Source organism: Aquarana catesbeiana, linkage group LG10 (genome assembly GCF_042186555.1).
Source record: "Aquarana catesbeiana isolate 2022-GZ linkage group LG10, ASM4218655v1, whole genome shotgun sequence".
NCBI lineage: Eukaryota > Metazoa > Chordata > Amphibia > Anura > Ranidae > Aquarana > Aquarana catesbeiana.
In genome coordinates, this window is record NC_133333.1 from 2,625,839 (window position 1) to 2,646,284 (window position 20,446).

The 20,446-nt window shown below is 52.6% G+C and overlaps 1 protein-coding gene across 1 annotated transcript in view; it reads left to right on the forward strand.

The window, feature by feature from the left end:
- Positions 1-20,446, forward strand: part of LOC141111460 (proproteinase E-like) — a gene marked incomplete in the record, with an annotated part of 36,778 nt that overhangs the window by 2,792 nt on the left and 13,540 nt on the right. The window contains 1 exon segment of the mRNA XM_073603754.1: positions 11,241-11,408. Within this exon segment, the coding sequence (XP_073459855.1) occupies positions 11,324-11,408 (85 nt within the window).

Here is a 20,446-nt window from a genome sequence, read left to right on the forward strand (position 1 = left end):
TAAAGCAGAGTCCCAGTGAGAAGTTCAGTCCATAAATGAAGGGGAAAAAAAAACAATGCGTCTCATCAGGGAGGTCCGCGGCGTCTCCTCAGGCTTCCGCTCGCTTCCTATTCCATTCGCCAATCAAAATCTTGAGAAAAACGTGATGACGTCACCGTCTTAGGCTCCACCCTATGCAAGGTCCATAAAGACATGGATGGGCGAGTTTGGGGTGGAGGAAGTTGACTGGCCTGCACAGAGTCCTGACCTCAACCCCATAGAACATCTTTGGGATGAATTAGAGCGGAGACTGCGAGCCAGGCCTTCTCATCCAACATCAGTGCCTGACCTCACAAATGCTCTTCTGGAAAAATGGTCAAACATTCCCATAGACACCCTCCTAAACCTTGTGGACGGCCTTCCCAGAAGAGATGAAGCTGTTATAGCTGCAAAGGGCGGAGCCAACTCAATATTGAACCCTCCGGACTAAGACTGGGAGGTCATTAAAGGTCATGTGTGTGTAAAGGGGGGGGACCAATACTTTTGGTGATATAGTGTATATACATATATGATATGAAGTTACAGGAGGAAGCACAGGATACAGTTTTGATACTTTATTACATTGGAGAAGTTCGGCTTTATACAAATATCAGACCGATCGTCTTCTTATATCTGAATGTCATTTCTTAGGTTATCATCAACCATTGATCGTCTCCTGGAATCTGCTGGATCCTGAGAAGAAGACTTTATCCCCCCCAGCCCCCCCACCACCACGTCTACCCACCCCCCCCACCACCAGCACCATATCTGCCCCCCCCACCACCATGTCTGCCCCCCCCACCATGTCTGCCCACCCCACCATGTCTGCCCACCCCCCCCCCACCACCAGCACCATGTCTTGCCCCCCCACCACCATGTCTACCCCCCCCACCATGTCTGCCCACCCCCCCCACCACCAGCACCATGTCTGCCCCCCCCACCACCATGTCTACCCACCCCCCCCACCACCAGCACCATGTCTGCCCCCCCACCACCATGTCTGCCCACCCCCCCCCACCACCAGCACCATGTCTGCCCCCCACCACCATGTCTACCCACCCCCCCCACCCACCAGCACCATGTCTGCCCCCCCCACCACCATGTCTGCCCACCCCCCCCACCACCAGCACCATGTCTGCCCCCCCACCACCATGTCTGCCCACCCCCCCCACCACCAGCACCATGTCTGCCCCCCCCACCACCACGTCTACCCCCCCCCCCCCCATGTCTGCCCCCCCCCCCCCCCCCCCCCACCATGTCTGCCCCCCCCCACCATGTCTGCCCCCCCTTCAATGTGGGAAATAAAATCATCTTCAATCCTGAATGTTTCTTTGTGTTTCTTCGTCTGTCAGGTTTGAATTCTATGATCCGGTTCCTATCCTATGGTGGACCTCGTCCATCCCCCGCTCCTCCCCCGGCCGGGTGCAGGTCTGCCCCCCTGTGTAAGGGGGTGTTAGTACAATTCTCGGTTTGGCCACTAGATGGTGAAGTGATGGGTGTGATATGTGATCTGTTCACTTTCCCTCCCCCCCTCAGGGAATGGGGACCGATACAGGAATTAGGACCAGAGGCCTGTCAGCGGACCACAAGGATGACGTTTTCTTGGCCCCGCCTACCACTTTATATAGCGGGGGGGGGGGGGGGGGGGGCGCTGTCTGACCTCCTTATTTACCCCTCACCTGCCTTATCCTGCACATTAACCCCTTCACCTCCTCTGTGGTGTCACCCCGAAAATACCGCCCAGTTTCTTCATTTCTAATGGTCATCTTGGAGTTCCCGCCTCCCACAAAGGGGCGGTTCCCGGGGTTCAGACCGTCCCGCCATCTTTATGTCTTTATAATTAAAAAAACTCCGTGGTGATTAAATATCGCCAATAGAAAGCTCTGTCTACAGAAATAGATACAAGTAATGTGGGTAGAGCATTGCATGGCGGAGTAATTGTCAGTCAAAATATCACAGTGCTGAGAATTGGGGAGGTGTCCTGGACAGGAAGGGGTGTGACCTGCCGCCGGTCCTCAACTGGTTAAAGTGGAACTCCGGCTCCAGTTTGAGGATGGTGATCATAAATACTAGGGGGAGCTTCATACCGCATATGGGGGGAATGCTCTGCCCTGCAGACTATTACTACATTGGACCCCTCCCCCCCCCCGCCACCAATACCACCCCCCCCATTACCAAAACCACCCCACCAATACCTCCCCACCCACCAATACCCCACCCCACCAATACCTCCCCGCCCACCAATATCCACCCACCAATACCTCCCCGCCCACCAATATCCACCCCACCAATACCTCTCCGCCCACCAATATCCACCCAACCAATACCTCTCCGCCCACCAATATCCACCCCACCAATACCTCCCCGCCCACCAATATCCACCCCACCAATACCTCTCCGCCCACCAATATCCACCCCACCAATACCTCCCCACCCACCAATACCCCACCCACCAATACCTCTCCGCCCACCAATATCCACCCCACCAATACCTCTCCGCCCACCAATATCCACCCCACCAATACCTCTCCGCCCCACCAATATCCACCCCACCAATATCCACCCCACCAATACCTCCCGCCCACCAATATCCACCCCACCAATACCTCTCCGCCCACCAATACCCCACCCCACCAATACCTCCCCGCCCACCAATATCCACCCCACCAATACCTCTCCGCCCACCAATATCCACCCCACCAATACCTCTCCGCCCACCAATATCCACCCCACCAATACCTCTCCGCCCACCAATATCCACCCCACCAATACCTCTCCGCCCACCAATATCCACCCCACCAATACCTCCCCGCCCACCAATATCCACCCCACCAATACCTCCCCGCCCACCAATATCCACCCCACCAATACCTCCCGCCCACCAATATCCACCCCACCAATACCTCCCCGCCTACCAATATCCACCCCACCAATATCCACCCCACCAATACCTCTCCGCCCACCAATATCCACCCCACCAATATCCACCCCACCAATACCTCCCCGCCCACCAATATCCACCCCCACCAATACCTCTCCGCCCACCAATACCCCACCCCACCAATACCTCCCCGCCCACCAATATCCACCCCACCAATACCTCTCCGCCCACCAATATCCACCCCACCAATACCTCTCCGCCCACCAATATCCACCCCACCAATACCTCTCCGCCCACCAATATCCACCCCACCAATACCTCCCCGCCCACCAATATCCACCCCACCAATACCTCTCCGCCCACCAATATCCACCCCACCAATACCTCCCCGCCCACCAATATCCACCCCACCAATATCCACCCCACCAATACCCTCCCCGCCCACCAATATCCACCCCACCAATATCCACCCCACCAATACCTCCCCGCCCATCAATACCTCCCCCGCTTTCATTCTTCAATAAACCCGATACTTCCAGGTATGAGGGGCAGGTGACCTCTCCTTCCTCCCAGGATGCACTGCTCTGGCCTGTCTAGTGGGGGGGAGGGGGAGGTCATTACCTCTGTGTAAGCTCAGACTTGGGCCTCACACAAGACTCGGAGGTGTACAGAGTCGGGGGGGGGGGGGGGCAATCAATGGAAGTGACGGGTTCTCTTAAAGGTCCTGAGAACTAACCTGGGGGGCGGGGCATTTGCATTTTCCTAACCCCCCTTTACCTGCAAACCCCCCCCCCGTCTGGGCTGCTGAGATTTTGTCTCATTGGTGATAATAATTTATTTTGTAAAATAATTTTGACAGGAACCTCGTTACCCCCTTTCACACGGGGGGCGTTTTTTCGGGCGTTTTTTGGGCATTTTACTGCTACAAATTGCGCCTGTAAAGCGCCTCTCAAGCCTCCCCCCAATGGGATATCCCGAGCGCTCTCACACCGGGACGGGGCCCTTGCGGGACAGGAAAAAAAAGTCCTGCAAGCAGCGTCTCTGAGGTGGTGCGGGAGCCGCTCGATATACCGAACTCCCGCACCGCCCCCTGCTTATCGGAATGAATGGGCAGCGCCGTAACACGGGCGCCTTTAACCATTTCTTCAGCCGCTACCGGGAGTTAAAAGCGCCGCTAAAACGACGGTCAACGAGCGGCACTTTACCGTCAACGCGGAGCGGCTCCGAGTGTGAAAGGAGTATAAGACCGGAACCAAAATCCGGATGATCGGAGTGTCCGGTGTGGATGGTGAGACTGGAGGTCTTCATGTTATCACCAAACTGGAAATACAATTCTATTTGTGTTAATAAAATTTATAGAAAATTGTTAGTTTTTTTTTTTTTTAGAGAACACTTGGACCCCTTTCACACTGAGGCACTTTGCAGGCGCTATAGCGTTAAAAATACCGCCTGCGAAGCGCCCTGAAACAGCGGCTCCGTTCACTCGGTGTGAGACCCCCGAGGGCTCTCATCACAAGGGGGCGCTGTGCTGGCAGAGCTTCAAAAAAAAGTCCTTCCAGCAGCTTCTTTGGAGCGCATTATGAGCGGTGAACTCGCCCTCCTATGGAAAACAATGGGGCAGCGCTGCTATACTGCCAGCAAAGCGCCACTGCGGCTGCGTTTTGCGGGCGGATTTAACCCCTTTTTGTCCGCTAGTGGGGTTAGTGGTGCCGAACAGCACTACTAAAACGACAGTAAAGCGGCGCTAAAAATAGCACTGCTGACACCCGGGGCGGCTCAGTGTTGAAAGGGGTCTTAAAAAAATGTGACCCCCGCCCACTAAAATTCAATCTATGGGTCACTTGGTGTCCTAAATTATTCCCCAATGATTGGAGTCTATTAGTGAAATGGTTAATATGAGCCGGAATATTAACCATAAAGACATGGAGGAGCCAGTTTGGGGTGAAGGAACTTTGACTGGCCTGCACAGAGTCCTGACCTCAACCCCATAGAACACCTTTGGGATGAATTAGAGCGGAGACTGTGAGCCAGGCTTTCTCATCCAACATCAGTGCCTGACCTCACAAATACTCTTCTGGAAGAACGATCAAACATTCCCATAGACACCCTCCTAACCTTGTGGACGGCCTTCCAGAAGAGTTGAAGCTGTTATAGCTGCAAAGGGCGGAGCCAACTCAATATTGAACCCTACGGACTAAGACTGGGATGTCATTAACCCCTTAGTGCCGATCGTAGGCACATCATGGGTTTCGGGGGTTATACCGGGGTGACCTGCATGCAGGCATCATCCCGCTACCGGTTTTTAGAGCAGGTGGCCGATCGCTCTTTAGGGATAACAACCGATGCAGGGTGTGTTCTTCCACAGAAGGGGGAGGGGACATCACCCCCCCTCCCCCCCTCCTGCCCCACCCGGAGACCCGAGCCACGATCCGCCACTTCCGCCGGCTAGAGAGAGACTGGAAGGAAGCCGGAAAAAGCTTCGATCGAGTCTCCTATGTGTAAACATGGAAGAGACGTCACAATGGTACCAAATTTTAAAAAATGACTGTATTCAGAATCACCGTTTTTGGCAATTTAAATACTTTGAAGTGCAAAGGAAAGATTTGGGGTCTTTTAGACCCCCCATTTTTCCATAAAGTGTACAGTGATACCCTCCCCCCCCCCATCATGTGTGGTGTGTGTACAGTGATACCCCCCCATCATGTGTGGTGTGTGTACAGTGATACCCCCCCCATCATGTGTGGTGTGTGTACAGTGATACCCCTCCCCCATCATGTGTGGTGTGTGTACAGTGATACCCCCCCCATCATGTGTGGTGTGTGTACAGTGATACCCCCCCCCATCATGTATGGTGTGTGTACAGTGATACCCCCCCCCCCATCGTGTGTGGTGTGTGTACAGTGATACCCCCCCATCGTGTGTGTGTGTGTACAGTGATACCCCCCCATCATGTGTGGTGTGTGTACAGTGATACCCCCCCCCCCATCGTGTGTGGTGTGTGTACAGTGATACCCCCCATCGTGTGTGGTGTGTGTACAGTGATACCCCCCCATCATGTGTGGTGTGTGTACAGTGATACCCCCCCCCCATCATGTGTGGTGTGTGTACAGTGATACCCCCCCCCCCATCATGTGTGGTGTGTGTACAGTGATACCCCCCCCCATCATGTATGGTGTGTGTACAGTGATACCCCCCCCCCATCGTGTGTGGTGTGTGTACAGTGATACCCCCCCATCGTGTGTGGTGTGTGTACAGTGATACCCCCCCATCGTGTGTGGTGTGTGTACAGTGATACCCCCCCCCATCGTGTGTGGTGTGTGTACAGTGATACCCCCCCATCGTGTGTGGTGTGTGTACAGTGATACCCCCCCATCATGTGTGGTGTGTGTACAGTGATACCCCCCCCCATCATGTGTGGTGTGTGTACAGTGATACCCCCCCCATCATGTGTGGTATGTGTACAGTGATACCCTCCCATCATGTGTGGTGTGTGTACAGTGATACCCCCCCCCCCATCGTGTGTGGTGTGTGTACAGTGATACCCCCCCATCGTGTGTGGTGTGTGTACAGTGATACCCCCCCCATCATGTGTGGTATGTGTACAGTGATACCCCCCCCATCATGTGTGGTATGTGTACAGTGATACCCTCCCATCATGTGTGGTGTGTGTACAGTGATACCCCCCCCCCCATCATGTGTGGTGTGTGTACAGTGATACCCTCCCCCCCATCATGTGTGGTGTGTGTACAGTGATACCCCCCCCATCGTGTGTGGTGTGTGTACAGTGATACCCCCCCCCCCATCGTGTGTGGTGTGTGTACAGTGATACCCCCCCATCATGTGTGGTGTGTGTACAGTGATACCCCCCCCCATCATGTGTGGTGTGTGTACAGTGATACCCCCCCCATCATGTGTGGTGTGTGTACAGTGATACCCCCCCCCCCCATCATGTGTGGTGTGTGTACAGTGATACCCCCCCCATCATGTGTGGTGTGTGTACAGTGATACCCTCCCCCCCCCCCATCATGTGTGGTGTGTGTACAGTGATACCCTCCCCCCCCCCATCATGTGTGGTGTGTGTACAGTGATACCCCCCCATCGTGTGTGGTGTGTGTACAGTGATACCCCCCCCCCCCATCATGTGTGGTGTGTGTACAGTGATACCCTCCCCCCCCATCATGTGTGGTGTGTGTACAGTGATACCCCCCCCCATCGTGTGTGGTGTGTGTACAGTGATACCCCCCCATCATGTGTCGGTGTGTGTACAGTGATACCCTCCCCCCCCATCATTGTGTGGTGTGTGTACAGTGATACCCCCCCCATCATGTGTGGTGTGTGTACAGTGATACCCCCCCCATCGTGTGTGGTGTGTGTACAGTGATAACCTCCCCCCCATCATGTGTGGTGTGTGTACAGTGATACCCCCCCATCATGTGTGGTGTGTGTACAGTGATACCTCCCCCCATCATGTGTGGTGTGTGTACAGTGATACCCCCCCATCATGTGTGGTGTGTGTACAGTGATACCTCCCCCCATCGTGTGTGGTGTGTGTACAGTGATACCCCCCCCATCGTGTGTGGTGTTGTGTACAGTGATACCCCCCCCCATCATGTGTGGTGTGTGTACAGTGATACCCCCCCCATCATGTGTGGTGTGTGTACAGTGATACCCCCCCCCCATCATGTGTGGTGTGTGTACAGTGATACCCCCCCCATCATGTGTGGTGTGTGTACAGTGATACCTCCCCCATCATGTGTGGTGTGTGTACAGTGATACCTCCCCCCCATCATGTGTGGTGTGTGTACAGTGATACCCCCCCCATCATGTGTGGTGTGTGTACAGTGATACCCCCCCCATCATGTGTGGTGTGTGTACAGTGATACCCTCACCCCATCATGTGTGGTGTGTGTACAGTGATACCCCCCCCATCATGTGTGGTGTGTGTACAGTGATACCCCCCCCCATCATGTGTGGTGTGTGTACAGTGATACCCCCCCATCATGTGTGGTGTGTGTACAGTGATACCTCCCCCATCATGTGTGGTGTGTGTACAGTGATACCTCCCCCCCCATCATGTGTGGTGGTGTGTACAGTGATACCACCCCCATCATGTGTGGTGTGTGTACAGTGATACCCCCCCCCATCATGTGTGGTGTGTGTACAGTGATACCCTCACCCCATCATGTGTGGTGTGTGTACAGTGATACCCCCCCCATCATGTGTGGTGTGTGTACAGTGATACCCCCCCCCATCATGTGTGGTGTGTGTACAGTGATACCTCCCCCCCATCATGTGTGGTGTGTGTACAGTGATACCCCCCCCATCATGTGTGGTGTGTGTACAGTGATACCTCCCCCCCATCATGTGTGGTGTGTGTACAGTGATACCCCCCCCCATCATGTGTGGTGTGTGTACAGTGATACCCCCCCCCCCATCATGTGTGGTGTGTGTACAGTGATACCCCCCCCCATCATGTGTGGTGTGTGTACAGTGATACCTCCCCCATCATGTGTGGTGTGTGTACAGTGATACCCCCCCCATCATGTGTGGTGTGTGTACAGTGATACCCCCCCCCATCATGTGTGGTGTGTGTGTACAGTGATACCCCCCCCCCATCATGTGTGGTGTGTGTACAGTGATACCCCCCCCATTGTGTGTGGTGTGTCGTACAGTGATACCTCCCCCATCATGTGTGGTGTGTGTACAGTGATACCCCCCCCATCATGTGTGGTGTGTGTACAGTGATACCCCCCCATCATGTGTGGTGTGTGTACAGTGATACCCCCCCCATCATGTGTGGTGTGTGTACAGTGATACCCCCCCCCCATCATGTGTGGTGTGTGTACAGTGATACCCTCCCCATTGTGTGTGGTGTGTGTACAGTGATACCCCCCCCCATCATGTGTGGTGTGTGTACAGTGATACCCCCCCCCATCATGTGTGGTGTGTGTACAGTGATACCCCCCCCATCATGTGTGGTGTGTGTACAGTGATACCCCCCCATCATGTGTGGTGTGTGTACAGTGATACCCCCCCCCCCATCATGTGTGGTGTGTGTACAGTGATACCCCCCCATCATGTGTGGTGTGTGTACAGTGATACCCCCCCCCATCATGTGTGGTGTGTGTACAGTGATACCCCCCCCCCCCATCATGTGTGGTGTGTGTACAGTGATACCTCCCCCCCATCATGTGTGGTGTGTGTACAGTGATACCCCCCCCATCATGTGTGGTGTGTGTACAGTGATACCCCCCCCATCATGTGTGGTGTGTGTACAGTGATACCCACCCCCATCATGTGTGGTGTGTGTACAGTAATACCTCCCCCCCATCATGTGTGGTGTGTGTACAGTGATACCTCCCCCCCATCATGTGTGGTGTGTGTACAGTGATACCCTCCCCCATCATGTGTGGTGTGTGTACAGTGATACCCTCCCCATTGTGTGTGGTGTGTGTACAGTGATACCCCCCCCCATCATGTGTGGTGTGTGTACAGTGATACCCCCACCCATCATGTGTGGTGTGTGTACAGTGATACCCCCCCCATCATGTGTGGTGTGTGTACAGTGATACCCCCCCCCATCATGTGTGGTGTGTGTACAGTGATACCCTCCCCCCATCATGTGTGGTGTGTGTACAGTGATACCCCCCCCCATCATGTGTGGTGTGTGTACAGTGATACCTCCCCCCCATCATGTGTGGTGTGTGTACAGTGATACCTCCCCCCCATCATGTGTGGTGTGTGTACAGTGATACCCCCCCCATCATGTGTGGTGTGTGTACAGTGATACCCCCCCATCATGTGTGGTGTGTGTACAGTGATACCCCCCCCCATCATGTGTGGTGTGTGTACAGTGATACCCCCCCCCATCATGTGTGGTGTGTGTACAGTGATCCCCCCCCATCATGTGTGGTGTGTGTACAGTGATACCCTCCCCCATCATGTGTGGTGTGTGTACAGTGATACCCCCCCCATCATGTGTGGTGTGTGTACAGTGATACCCCCCCATCATGTGTGGTGTGTGTACAGTGATACCCCCCCATCATGTGTGGTGTGTGTACAGTGATACCCCCCCCCCCATCATGTGTGGTGTGTAGTACAGTGATACCCCCCCCCATCATGTGTGGTGTGTGTACAGTGATACCCCCCCCCCCATCATGTGTGGTGTGTGTACAGTGATACCTCCCCCCATCATGTGTGGTGTGTGTACAGTGATACCCTCCCCCCCCATCATGTGTGGTGTGTGTACAGTGATACCCCCCCATCATGTGTGGTGTGTGTACAGTGATACCCCCCCCATCATGTGTGGTGTGTGTACAGTGATACCCCCCCCCCCATCATGTGTGGTGTGTGTACAGTGATACCCCCCCCATCATGTGTGGTGTGTGTACAGTGATACCCCCCCCCCCATCATGTGTGGTGTGTGTACAGTGATACCCTCCCCCCCATCATGTGTGGTGTGTGTACAGTGATACCCCCCCATCATGTGTGGTGTGGTACAGTGATACCCCCCATCATGTGTGGTGTGTGTACAGTGATACCCCCCCATCATGTGTGGTGTGTGTACAGTGATACCCCCCCCCCCCATCATGTGTGGTGTGTGTACAGTGATACCCCCCCCCCCATCATGTGTGGTGTGTGTACAGTGATACCCTCCCCCCCATCATGTGTGGTGTGTGTACAGTGATACCCTCCCCCCCCCATCATGTGTGGTGTGTGTACAGTGATACCCCCCCATCATGTGTGGTGTGTGTACAGTGATACCCCCCCATCATGTGTGGTGTGTGTACAGTGATACCCCCCCCCCCCCATCATGTGTGGTGTGTGTACAGTGATACCTCCCCCCCATCATGTGTGGTGTGTGTACAGTGATACCCCCCCCATCATGTGTGGTGTGTGTACAGTGATACCCCCCCCCCCATCATGTGTGGTGTGTGTACAGTGATACCCCCCCCCCCATCATGTGTGGTGTGTGTACAGTGATACCCCCCCCATCATGTGTGGTGTGTGTACAGTGATACTCCCCCCATCATGTGTGGTGTGTGTACAGTGATACCCTCCCCCCCATCATGTGTGGTGTGTGTACAGTGATACCCCCCCATCATGTGTGGTGTGTGTACAGTGATACCCCCCCCCATCATGTGTGGTGTGTGTACAGTGATACCCCCCCCCCATCATGTGTGGTGTGTGTACAGTGATACCCCCCCCCCCATCGTGTGTGGTGTGTGTACAGTGATACCCCCCCCCCATCATGTGTGGTCAGCCCCGGCCTTTTATATGAAATGCAGCAAATTTCAAACATGTCAGAATGCAAAGTAACATTGGAAGTTTGTGCTAATAGGTAGTGAGGAGACTTGCGATGAATATGTTACAGTGCAGCAAAGAGCGATGTGACCTGCGATGTGAGCGGCTTCATCCAAAGGAATGCGACACGAAGCGCTGAGAATGTTCTGTACATTGGAAAGTACTAGAATGTGCCGAGCCGTGCGACAGGAAGACCAGCCTGTCTGTATGAACCCCAAATTATCAGCACCTCTCTGTATACAATGTTACTATCTGTCTGTATACCTCACTGTCTGTATACAATGTCACCCCCTCTGTCTGTATACCTCACTGTCTGTATACAATGTCACCATCTGTCTGTATACCTCACTGTCTATATACAATGTTACTGTCTGTATACCTCACTGTCTATATACAATGTCACCATCTGTCTGTATAACTCACTGTCTATATACAATGTTACTGTCTGTCTGTATACCTCACTGTCTATATACAATGTCACCCTCTGTCTGTATACCTCACTGTCTATATACAATGTTACTGTCTGTCTGTATACCTCACTGTCTATATACAATGTTACTGTCTGTCTGTATACCTCACTGTCTATATACAATGTCACCATCTGTCTGTATACCTCACTGTCTGTATACAATGTCACCATCTGTCTGTATACCTCACTGTCTATATACAATGTCACCATCTGTCTGTATACCTCACTGTCTATATACAATGTTACTGTCTGTATACCTCACTGTCTATATACAATGTCACCATCTGTCTGTATAACTCACTGTCTATATACAATGTTACTGTCTGTCTGTATACCTCACTGTCTATATACAATGTTACTGTCTGTCTGTATACCTCACTGTCTATATACAATGTCACCATCTGTCTGTATACCTCACTGTCTATATACAATGTTACTGTCTGTCTGTATACCTCACTGTCTATATACAATGTCACCCTCTGTCTGTATACCTCACTGTCTATATACAATGTTACTGTCTGTCTGTATACCTCACTGTCTATATACAATGTTACTGTCTGTCTGTATACCTCACTGTCTATATACAATGTCACCATCTGTCTGTATACCTCACTGTCTGTATACAATGTCACCATCTGTCTGTATACCTCACTGTCTATATACAATGTCACCATCTGTCTGTATACCTCACTGTCTGTATACAATGTCACCATCTGTCTGTATACCTCACTGTCTATATACAATGTCACCCCCTCTGTCTGTATACCTCACTGTCTATATACAATGTTACTGTCTGTCTGTATACCTCACTGTCTATATACAATGTTACTGTCTGTCTGTATACCTCACTGTCTATATACAATGTTACTGTCTGTCTGTATACCTCACTGTCTATATACAATGTTACTGTCTGTCTGTATACCTCACTGTCTATATACAATGTTACTGTCTGTCTGTATACCTCACTGTCTATATACAATGTTACTGTCTGTATACCTCACTGTCTATATACAATGTCACCATCTGTCTGTATACCTCACTGTCTATATACAATGTCACCATCTGTCTGTATACCTCACTGTCTATATACAATGTCACCATCTGTCTGTATACCTCACTGTCTATATACAATGTCACCCCCTCTGTCTGTATACCTCACTGTCTATATACAATGTCACCCTCTGTCTGTATACCTCACTGTCTATATACAATGTCACCATCTGTCTGTATACCTCACTGTCTGTATACAATGTCACCATCTGTCTGTATACCTCACTGTCTATATACAATGTTACTGTCTGTCTGTATACCTCACTGTCTATATACAATGTTACTGTCTGTCTGTATACCTCACTGTCTATATACAATGTTACTGTCTGTCTGTATACCTCACTGTCTATATACAATGTTACTGTCTGTATACCTCACTGTCTGTATACAATGTCACCATCTGTCTGTATACCTCACTGTCTATATACAATGTCACCCCCTCTGTCTGTATACCTCACTGTCTATATACAATGTTACTGTCTGTCTGTATACCTCACTGTCTATAAACAATGTTACTGTCTGTCTGTATACCTCACTGTCTATATACAATGTTACTATCTGTATACCTCACTGTCTATATACAATGTTACTATCTGTCTGTATACCTCACTGTCTATATACAATGTCACCCCCTCTGTCTGTATAACTCACTGTCTATATACAATGTTACTATCTGTCTGTATACCTCACTGTCTATATACAATGTTACTATCTGTCTGTATACCTCACTGTCTATATACAATGTCACCCCCTCTGTCTGTATACCTCACTGTCTATATACAATGTCACCATCTGTCTGTATACCTCACTGTCTATATACAATGTCACCATCTGTCTGTATACCTCACTGTCTATATACAATGTCACCCCCTCTGTCTGTATACCTCACTGTCTATATACAATGTTACTGTCTGTATACCTCACTGTCTGTATACAATGTCACCATCTGTCTGTATACCTCACTGTCTGTATACAATGTCACCATCTGTCTGTATACCTCACTGTCTATATACAATGTTACTATCTGAAGTGTTGTGGGGGGGTGGGGGGTTTGCTCTGGGTGGGATTGAAGTGTTGGGGGCCTTGCTGTGGGTGAAGTGTTGGGGGGGGGGGGGGGGGTTGAGATCATGCTCTGGGTGGGGAAGAATTAATCCAAAGCAATTAATTATGGGGGGGGACTTGGTGGGGGGAGGGGGATGTTGAGGATCTTGCTGGGGGGGGGGGGGGGCAGCTGTTGAAGTCTTGCTCTGGGTAGAGGTAAAGTGTTGAGGGTGCTGCTGTAGGTGGGGTCCTGGGGAAAAAGTGTTGAGGATCTTGCTCTGGGTAGAGGTGAAGTGTTGGGGGGGGTCCTTGCCCTTGGTAGGTCTGATGCATTGGGGAGAAAGTCTTGCCCTGGGTAGGGGTGAAGCATTGGGAAGGAAATATTTCCCTTGGTAGGGGTGAAGTGTTGGGGATGAAGTCTTATCCTTGGTAGGGGTGAAGTGTTGGGGATGAAGTCTTGCCCTTGGTAGGGATGAAGCATCGGGGAGGTAGTCTTGCCCTAGGTAGGGGTGAAGCATTGGGGAGGAATTCTTGCCCTTGGTAGAGGTGAAGTGTTGGATAGGAAGTCCTGCCCTTGGTAGGGGTGAAGTGTTGGGGAGGAAGTCTTATCCTTGGTAGGGGTGAAGTGTTGGGGAGGAAGTCTTGCCCTTGGTAGAGGTGAAGTGTTGGATAGGAAGTCTTGCCCTTGGTAGGGGTGAAGTGTTGGGGAGGAAGTCTTATCCTTGGTAGGGGTGAAGTGTTGGGGAGGAAGTCTTGCCCTTGGTAGAGGTGAAGTGTTGGATAGGAAGTCTTGCCCTTGGTAGGGGTGAAGTGTTGGATAGGAAGTCTTGCCCTTGGTAGGGTTGAAGCGTTGGAGAGGAAATCGTTCTTGGTAGGGGTGAAGCGTTGGAGAGGAAATCGTCCTTGGTAGGGGTGAAGCGTTGGGGAGGACGTCTTGCCCTTGGTAGGGGTGAAGCGTTGGGGAGGAAGTCTTGCCCTTGGTAGGGGTGAAGCGTTGGAGAGGAAATCGTCCTTGGTAGGGGTGAAGCGTTGGAGAGGAAATCGTCCTTGATAGGGGTGAAGCGTTGGAGAGGAAATCGTCCTTGGTAGGGGTGAAGCGTTGGAGAGGAAATCGTCCTTGATAGGGGTGAAGCGTTGGAGAGGAAATCGTCCTTGGTAGGGGTGAAGCGTTGGAGAGGAAATCGTCCTTGGTAGGGGTGAAGCCTTGGGGAGGACGTCTTGCCCTTGGTAGGGGTGAAGTGTTGGGGATGAAGTCTTGCCCTTGGTAGGGTTGAAGCGTTGGAGAGGAAATCGTCCTTGGTAGGGGTGAAGCGTTGGAGAGGAAATCGTCCTTGGTAGGGGTGAAGCGTTGGAGAGGAAATCGTCCTTGGTAGGGGTGAAGCGTTGGAGAGGAAATCGTCCTTGGTAGGGGTGAAGTGTTGGGGAGGACGTCTTGCCCTTGGTAGGGGTGAAGTGTTGGGGATGAAGTCTTGCCCTTGGTAGGGTTGAAGCGTTGGAGAGGAAATCTTGTCCTTGGTAGGGGTGAAGTGTTGGGGATGAAGTCTTGCCCTTGGTAGGGGTAAAGCATTGGAGAGGAAATCTTGTCCTTGGTAGGGGTGAAGTGTTGGGGAGGACGTCTTGCCCCTGGTAGGGGTGAAGCGTTGGGGAGAAAGTCTTGCCCTTGGTAGGGGTGAAGCTTTGGAGAGCAAATCGTCCTTGGTAGGGGTGAAGCGTTGGGGAGGACGTCTTGCCCTTGGTAGGGGTGAAGCGTTGGGGAGGACGTCTTGCCCTTGGTAGGGGTGAAGCGTTGGGGATGAAGTCTTGCCCTTGGTAGGGGTGAAGCGTTGGGGAGGACGTCTTGCCCTTGGTAGGGGTGAAGCGTTGGGGAGGAAATCTTGTCCTTGGTAGGGGTGAAGCGTTGGGGAGGACGTCTTGCCCCTGGTAGGGGTGAAGCGTTGGGGAGGAAGTCTTGCCCTTGGTAGGGGTGAAGCGTTGGAGAGGAAATCGTCCTTGGTAGGGGTGAAGCGTTGGGGAGGACGTCTTGCCCTTGGTAGGGGTGAAGCGTTGGGGATGAAGTCTTGCCCTTGGTAGGGGTGAAGCGTTGGGGAGGACGTCTTGCCCTTGGTAGGGGTAAAGTGTTTAGGGTGTTGTTCTTGAGGGACGGGGTGAAGATTTGGGTGGGGGGGGTCTGCAGTCAGGAATTCAGCATTTCCATCTGCTGAGCAGTGGCAGTCTCCATGGTTGCGGGGTACAGGAAGATGAGGGTATCGTACGAGGGGGTACACTGGTCCCCGTCCTATCACAGCAGGTCAGTGTTAGGCGGGGAAGGGACCGGTACTGGTCTGGGATCGGGTCATGTTCCGGGCTGAATCTTCCTCATCCCCATCTCTCCTTCAGTCGGAGTGATCAGAGCAGATACTGTATATACCACCATATACTTACCTCCAGCATGCCATGATCACAATACATCACCCTAGTGAGTACTTACCTCCAGCAGTACAGTGATGAGAAGTTTCAGCAGAGGAACAGAGAAGAGGTTCCCTTTATCAGGTGGTGGGGAGGCGGCAGAATGGTTGGGGTCCGGCCACATTCTATGAGCGGGTGATCACATGGGCCATGAACACCTACAGATAGATAACTCTGTGTAAATCATCCATCACTTACCTGTCAGGTGCGGCTGGGAACTTTCATACCTGGGACAGGTGACACTGACAGCTCCACCCAGAACTGTCTGCCCCTCCCCCCAGTTCTGAGAGGTCCTGCTGATCTCACCAACAAGAATCACACAACACATAAAACACGCACAACCTATCAATCTGTATAGCTCCAACATACGGCATAGTGCTGTACAAGAAAAGTGGATAAAACTGACTAACAAAAAAATAATAATAAATTGGGAAACTGAAAATAAAAAACTGGAAAGATCCCGGGATTGAGGAAGACAAACCTTCATAGATGGATAGAAACCCCAAATCTCTATTCGGTGTGTTTGGTGTCATGTATACATATTTTTAGCATATTTTTTTGTGAATCTGTTGAATTCCTTCCCTGAAGATCCTGCCAGTAACCTTACTTCCTGTTTCAGACTGACAACGCTAAGCCGCCACCTCCCTGTTACCAGCAGTGTTGTCACCCTGCCGTGTGTCCCATCAGGACTCTCTCACACCCCTATGCTGTGGAAGCATATGTCACCTGTATTCATGTGCTGCAGGGCAGTCATTGTGAATGTACACCCCTACACTGCAGGACAAATGAATGGTGTGCCTTCCCGTAACACGCACGCAACGCGTCTCCCTGGGGTGAATGGTCCGCCTTCCCGTAACACGCACGCAACGCGTCTCCCTGGTGTGAATGGTCTGCCTCCCCATAAAAACGCATGCAACTCATCTTCCTGGTGTGAATGGTCTGCCTTCCCCTAACACGCACGCAACGCGTCTCCCTGGTGTGAATGGTCCGCCTTCCCCTAACACGCACGCAACGCGTCTCCCTGGTGTGAATGGTCTGCCTTCCCGTAAAAACGCATGCAACTCGTCTTCCTGGTGTGAATGGTCCGCCTTCCCATAACACGCACGCAACGCGTCTCCCTGGTGTGAATGGTCTGCCTTCCCGTAAAAACGCATGCAACTCGTCTTCCTGGTGTGAATGGTCCGCCTTCCCATAACACGCACGCAATGCGTTGCCCTGGTGTGAATGGTCTGCCTTCCCATAACACGCATGCAACGCATCGCCCTGGTGTGAATGGGCCGCCTTCCCGTGACACGCACGCAACGCGTCTCCCTGGTGTGAATGGTCCGCCTTCCCCTAACACGCACGCAACGCGTCTCCCTGGTGTGAATGGGCCGCCTTTCCGTAACACGCACGCAACACATCTCCCTGGTGTGAATGGGCCGCCTTCCCGTAACACGCACGCAATGCGTCTCGCTGGTGTGAATGGTCCGCCTTCCCGTAAAAATGCATGCAACTTATCTTCCTGGTGTGAATGGTCCGCCTTCCCGTAACGCGAACGCAATGCGTCTCCCTGGTGTGAATGGGCCGCCTTCCTGTAACACGCACGCAACGCATCTCCCTGGTGTGAATGGTCTGCCTTCCCGTAACACGCACGCAACGCATCTCCCTGGTGTGAATGGGCCGCCTTCCCGTAACACGCATGCAACGCGTTGCCCTAGTGTGAATGGGCCGCCTTCCTGTAACATGCACGCAACGCATCGCCCTGGTGTGAATGGTCCGCCTTCCCCTAACACGCACGCAACACATCTCCCTGGTGTGAATGGTCCGCCTTCCCGTAAAAACGCATGCAACTCGCCTTCCTGGTGTGAATGGTCCGCCTTCCCATAACACGCACGCAACGCGTTGCCCTAGTGTGAATGGTCTGCCTTCCCGTAACACGCACGCAACGCATCTCCCTGGTGTGAATGGTCCGCCTTCCCGTAACACGCACACAACGCGTCTCCCTGGTGTGAATGGGCCGCCTTCCCATAACATGCACGCAACGCGTCTCCCTGGTGTGAATGGGCCGCCTTCCCGTAACACGCATGCAACGCGTTGCCCTAGTGTGAATGTGCCGCCTTCCCGTAACATGCACGCAACGCATCTCCCTGGTGTGAATGGTCCGCCTTACCATAACATGCACGCAATGCGTCGCCCTGGTGTGAATGGTCCGCCTTCCCATAACACGCACACAACGCGTCGCCCTGGTGTGAATGGTCCGCCTTCCCATAACACGCACGCAACGCGTCGCCCTGGTGTGAATGGTCTGCCTTCCCGTAACATGCATGCAACACATCGCCCTGGTGTGAATGGGCCGCCTTCCCGTGACACGCACGCAACGCGTCTCCCTGGTGTGAATGGTCCTCCTTCCCCTAACACGCACGCAACGCGTCTCCCTGGTGTTGGGGGGGAAGTTTTGCCCTTGGTAGGGGTGAAGCGTTGGAGAGGAAATCGTCCTTGGTAGGGGCGAAGCGTTGGGGAGGACGTCTTGCCCTTGGTAGGGGTCAAGCGTTGGGGATGAAGTCTTGCCCTTGGTAGTGGTGAAGCGTTGGGGAGGACGTCTTGCCCTTGGTAGAGGTGAAGTGTTTAGGGTGTTGTTCTTGAGGGACGGGGTGAAGATTTGGGGGGGGGGGGGTTCTGCAGTTGCCCTGGTGTGAATGGTCTGCTTTCCCGTAACACGCATGCAACGCATCGCCCTGGTGTGAATGGGCCGCCTTCCCCTAACACGCACGCAACGCGTCTCCCTAGTGTTAATGGTCCGCCTTCCCGTAACGCGCACGCAACGCGTCTCCCTGGTGTGAATGGTCCGCTTTCCCATAACACGCATGCAACGCGTTGCCCTAGTGTGAATGGGCCGCCTTCCCGTAACATGCACGCAACGCATCTCCCTGGTGTGAATGGTCCGCCTTACCATAACACGCACGCAACGCGTCGCCCTGGTGTGAATGGGCCACCTTCCCGTAACACGCACGCAATGCGTCGCCCTGGTGTGAATGGTCTGCCTTCCCGTAACACGCATACAACGCATCGCCCTGGTGTGAATGGGCCGCCTTCCCGTGACACGCACGCAACGTGTCGCCCTGGTGTGAATGGTCCACGCTCTCCTTCTCTTCCTATCTGTATGGGCACGGATAATATAACATGGAATGATGTTACCTCAGACCCCCTCAACACCTTACCCCCACCCATAGCAATGATTGAAGTGATCTCAGGGGAGGAGAGGAGGTTATCTGCCCTCTGCTGCCTCATCACACAGCCTGGTCTGCCTGCTCACAGGGTGTTACCCCTTCACTCTATCTGCCCTCCCCCTCTTCCGCTTGGTGTCCCTGTTGGCTTGTCCTCCTGTTTGATGGCTTTGGGTTTTTTTCTGTTCAGCTGGAGGTGAGACTCCCCATATCGCCCTTTATGGGAGGTTCCCTTAGTATATGGTTAGGGAGCCTGGTATGCCCACCATTCCAGATTTAAGGTTCATATTTATGGCCCTGTGGGAAAGGCATAGTGGTTGGTTGGTGGAGGAGAAGGAGGCATCCTGTGAATAAGGAGGTTCTGTGTTTGTAGGTTGAAGAGAACTGCCCCACCGTGTGAGCTCAACCTTTGTGTACACTTCCCTTCTAGGAGAAATGGAGGAGCTTCATCCTAAAGGAGATGGGACGCTCTTATGATCTTCCAGGGACATTGAACTCCATGTTTGTAGCCAGTTGTGGTTACTAAGACTCTCCTCCTGGTGGCTATATTGACACCATGAAGAACTCTGTGGAAGAGAGACGTGCTCTGCATTGTTAAGGAGAGGGTGGTCTTCACCTTGCCGTACAGGCATCAAATCTAAGTAAATAGCTAGTTTATCTACATTCTGCTCTGGGCATTTATATTTTTGAGAACATTTACCCGAAGATGGAATCTGGGAGGAGTGCGGGGACAGACGTGGAGTGAGGACAGCCATGGAGTAGACTCTGATGGTGGTGTAGAGATTGTCAAGCTGGAGGCTCCTCATGTTAACCGATGATGGAACTTGGGAGAAGGAAAGTGGGGACAGCCATTGAGTGAGACAGCCAGCCATGGAGTGGGGACAGTCATGGAATGGACTCAGAGAGGTGGTGTAGACATTGTCATGTTGAAGGCTCCTGATGTCCCTGTAGGACGAGGGCATAGTACACCATATTTGTGCCTATTGTGATGGTCTTGAGTATGTGGAATATTCTATCCTTGGATTGGGATAT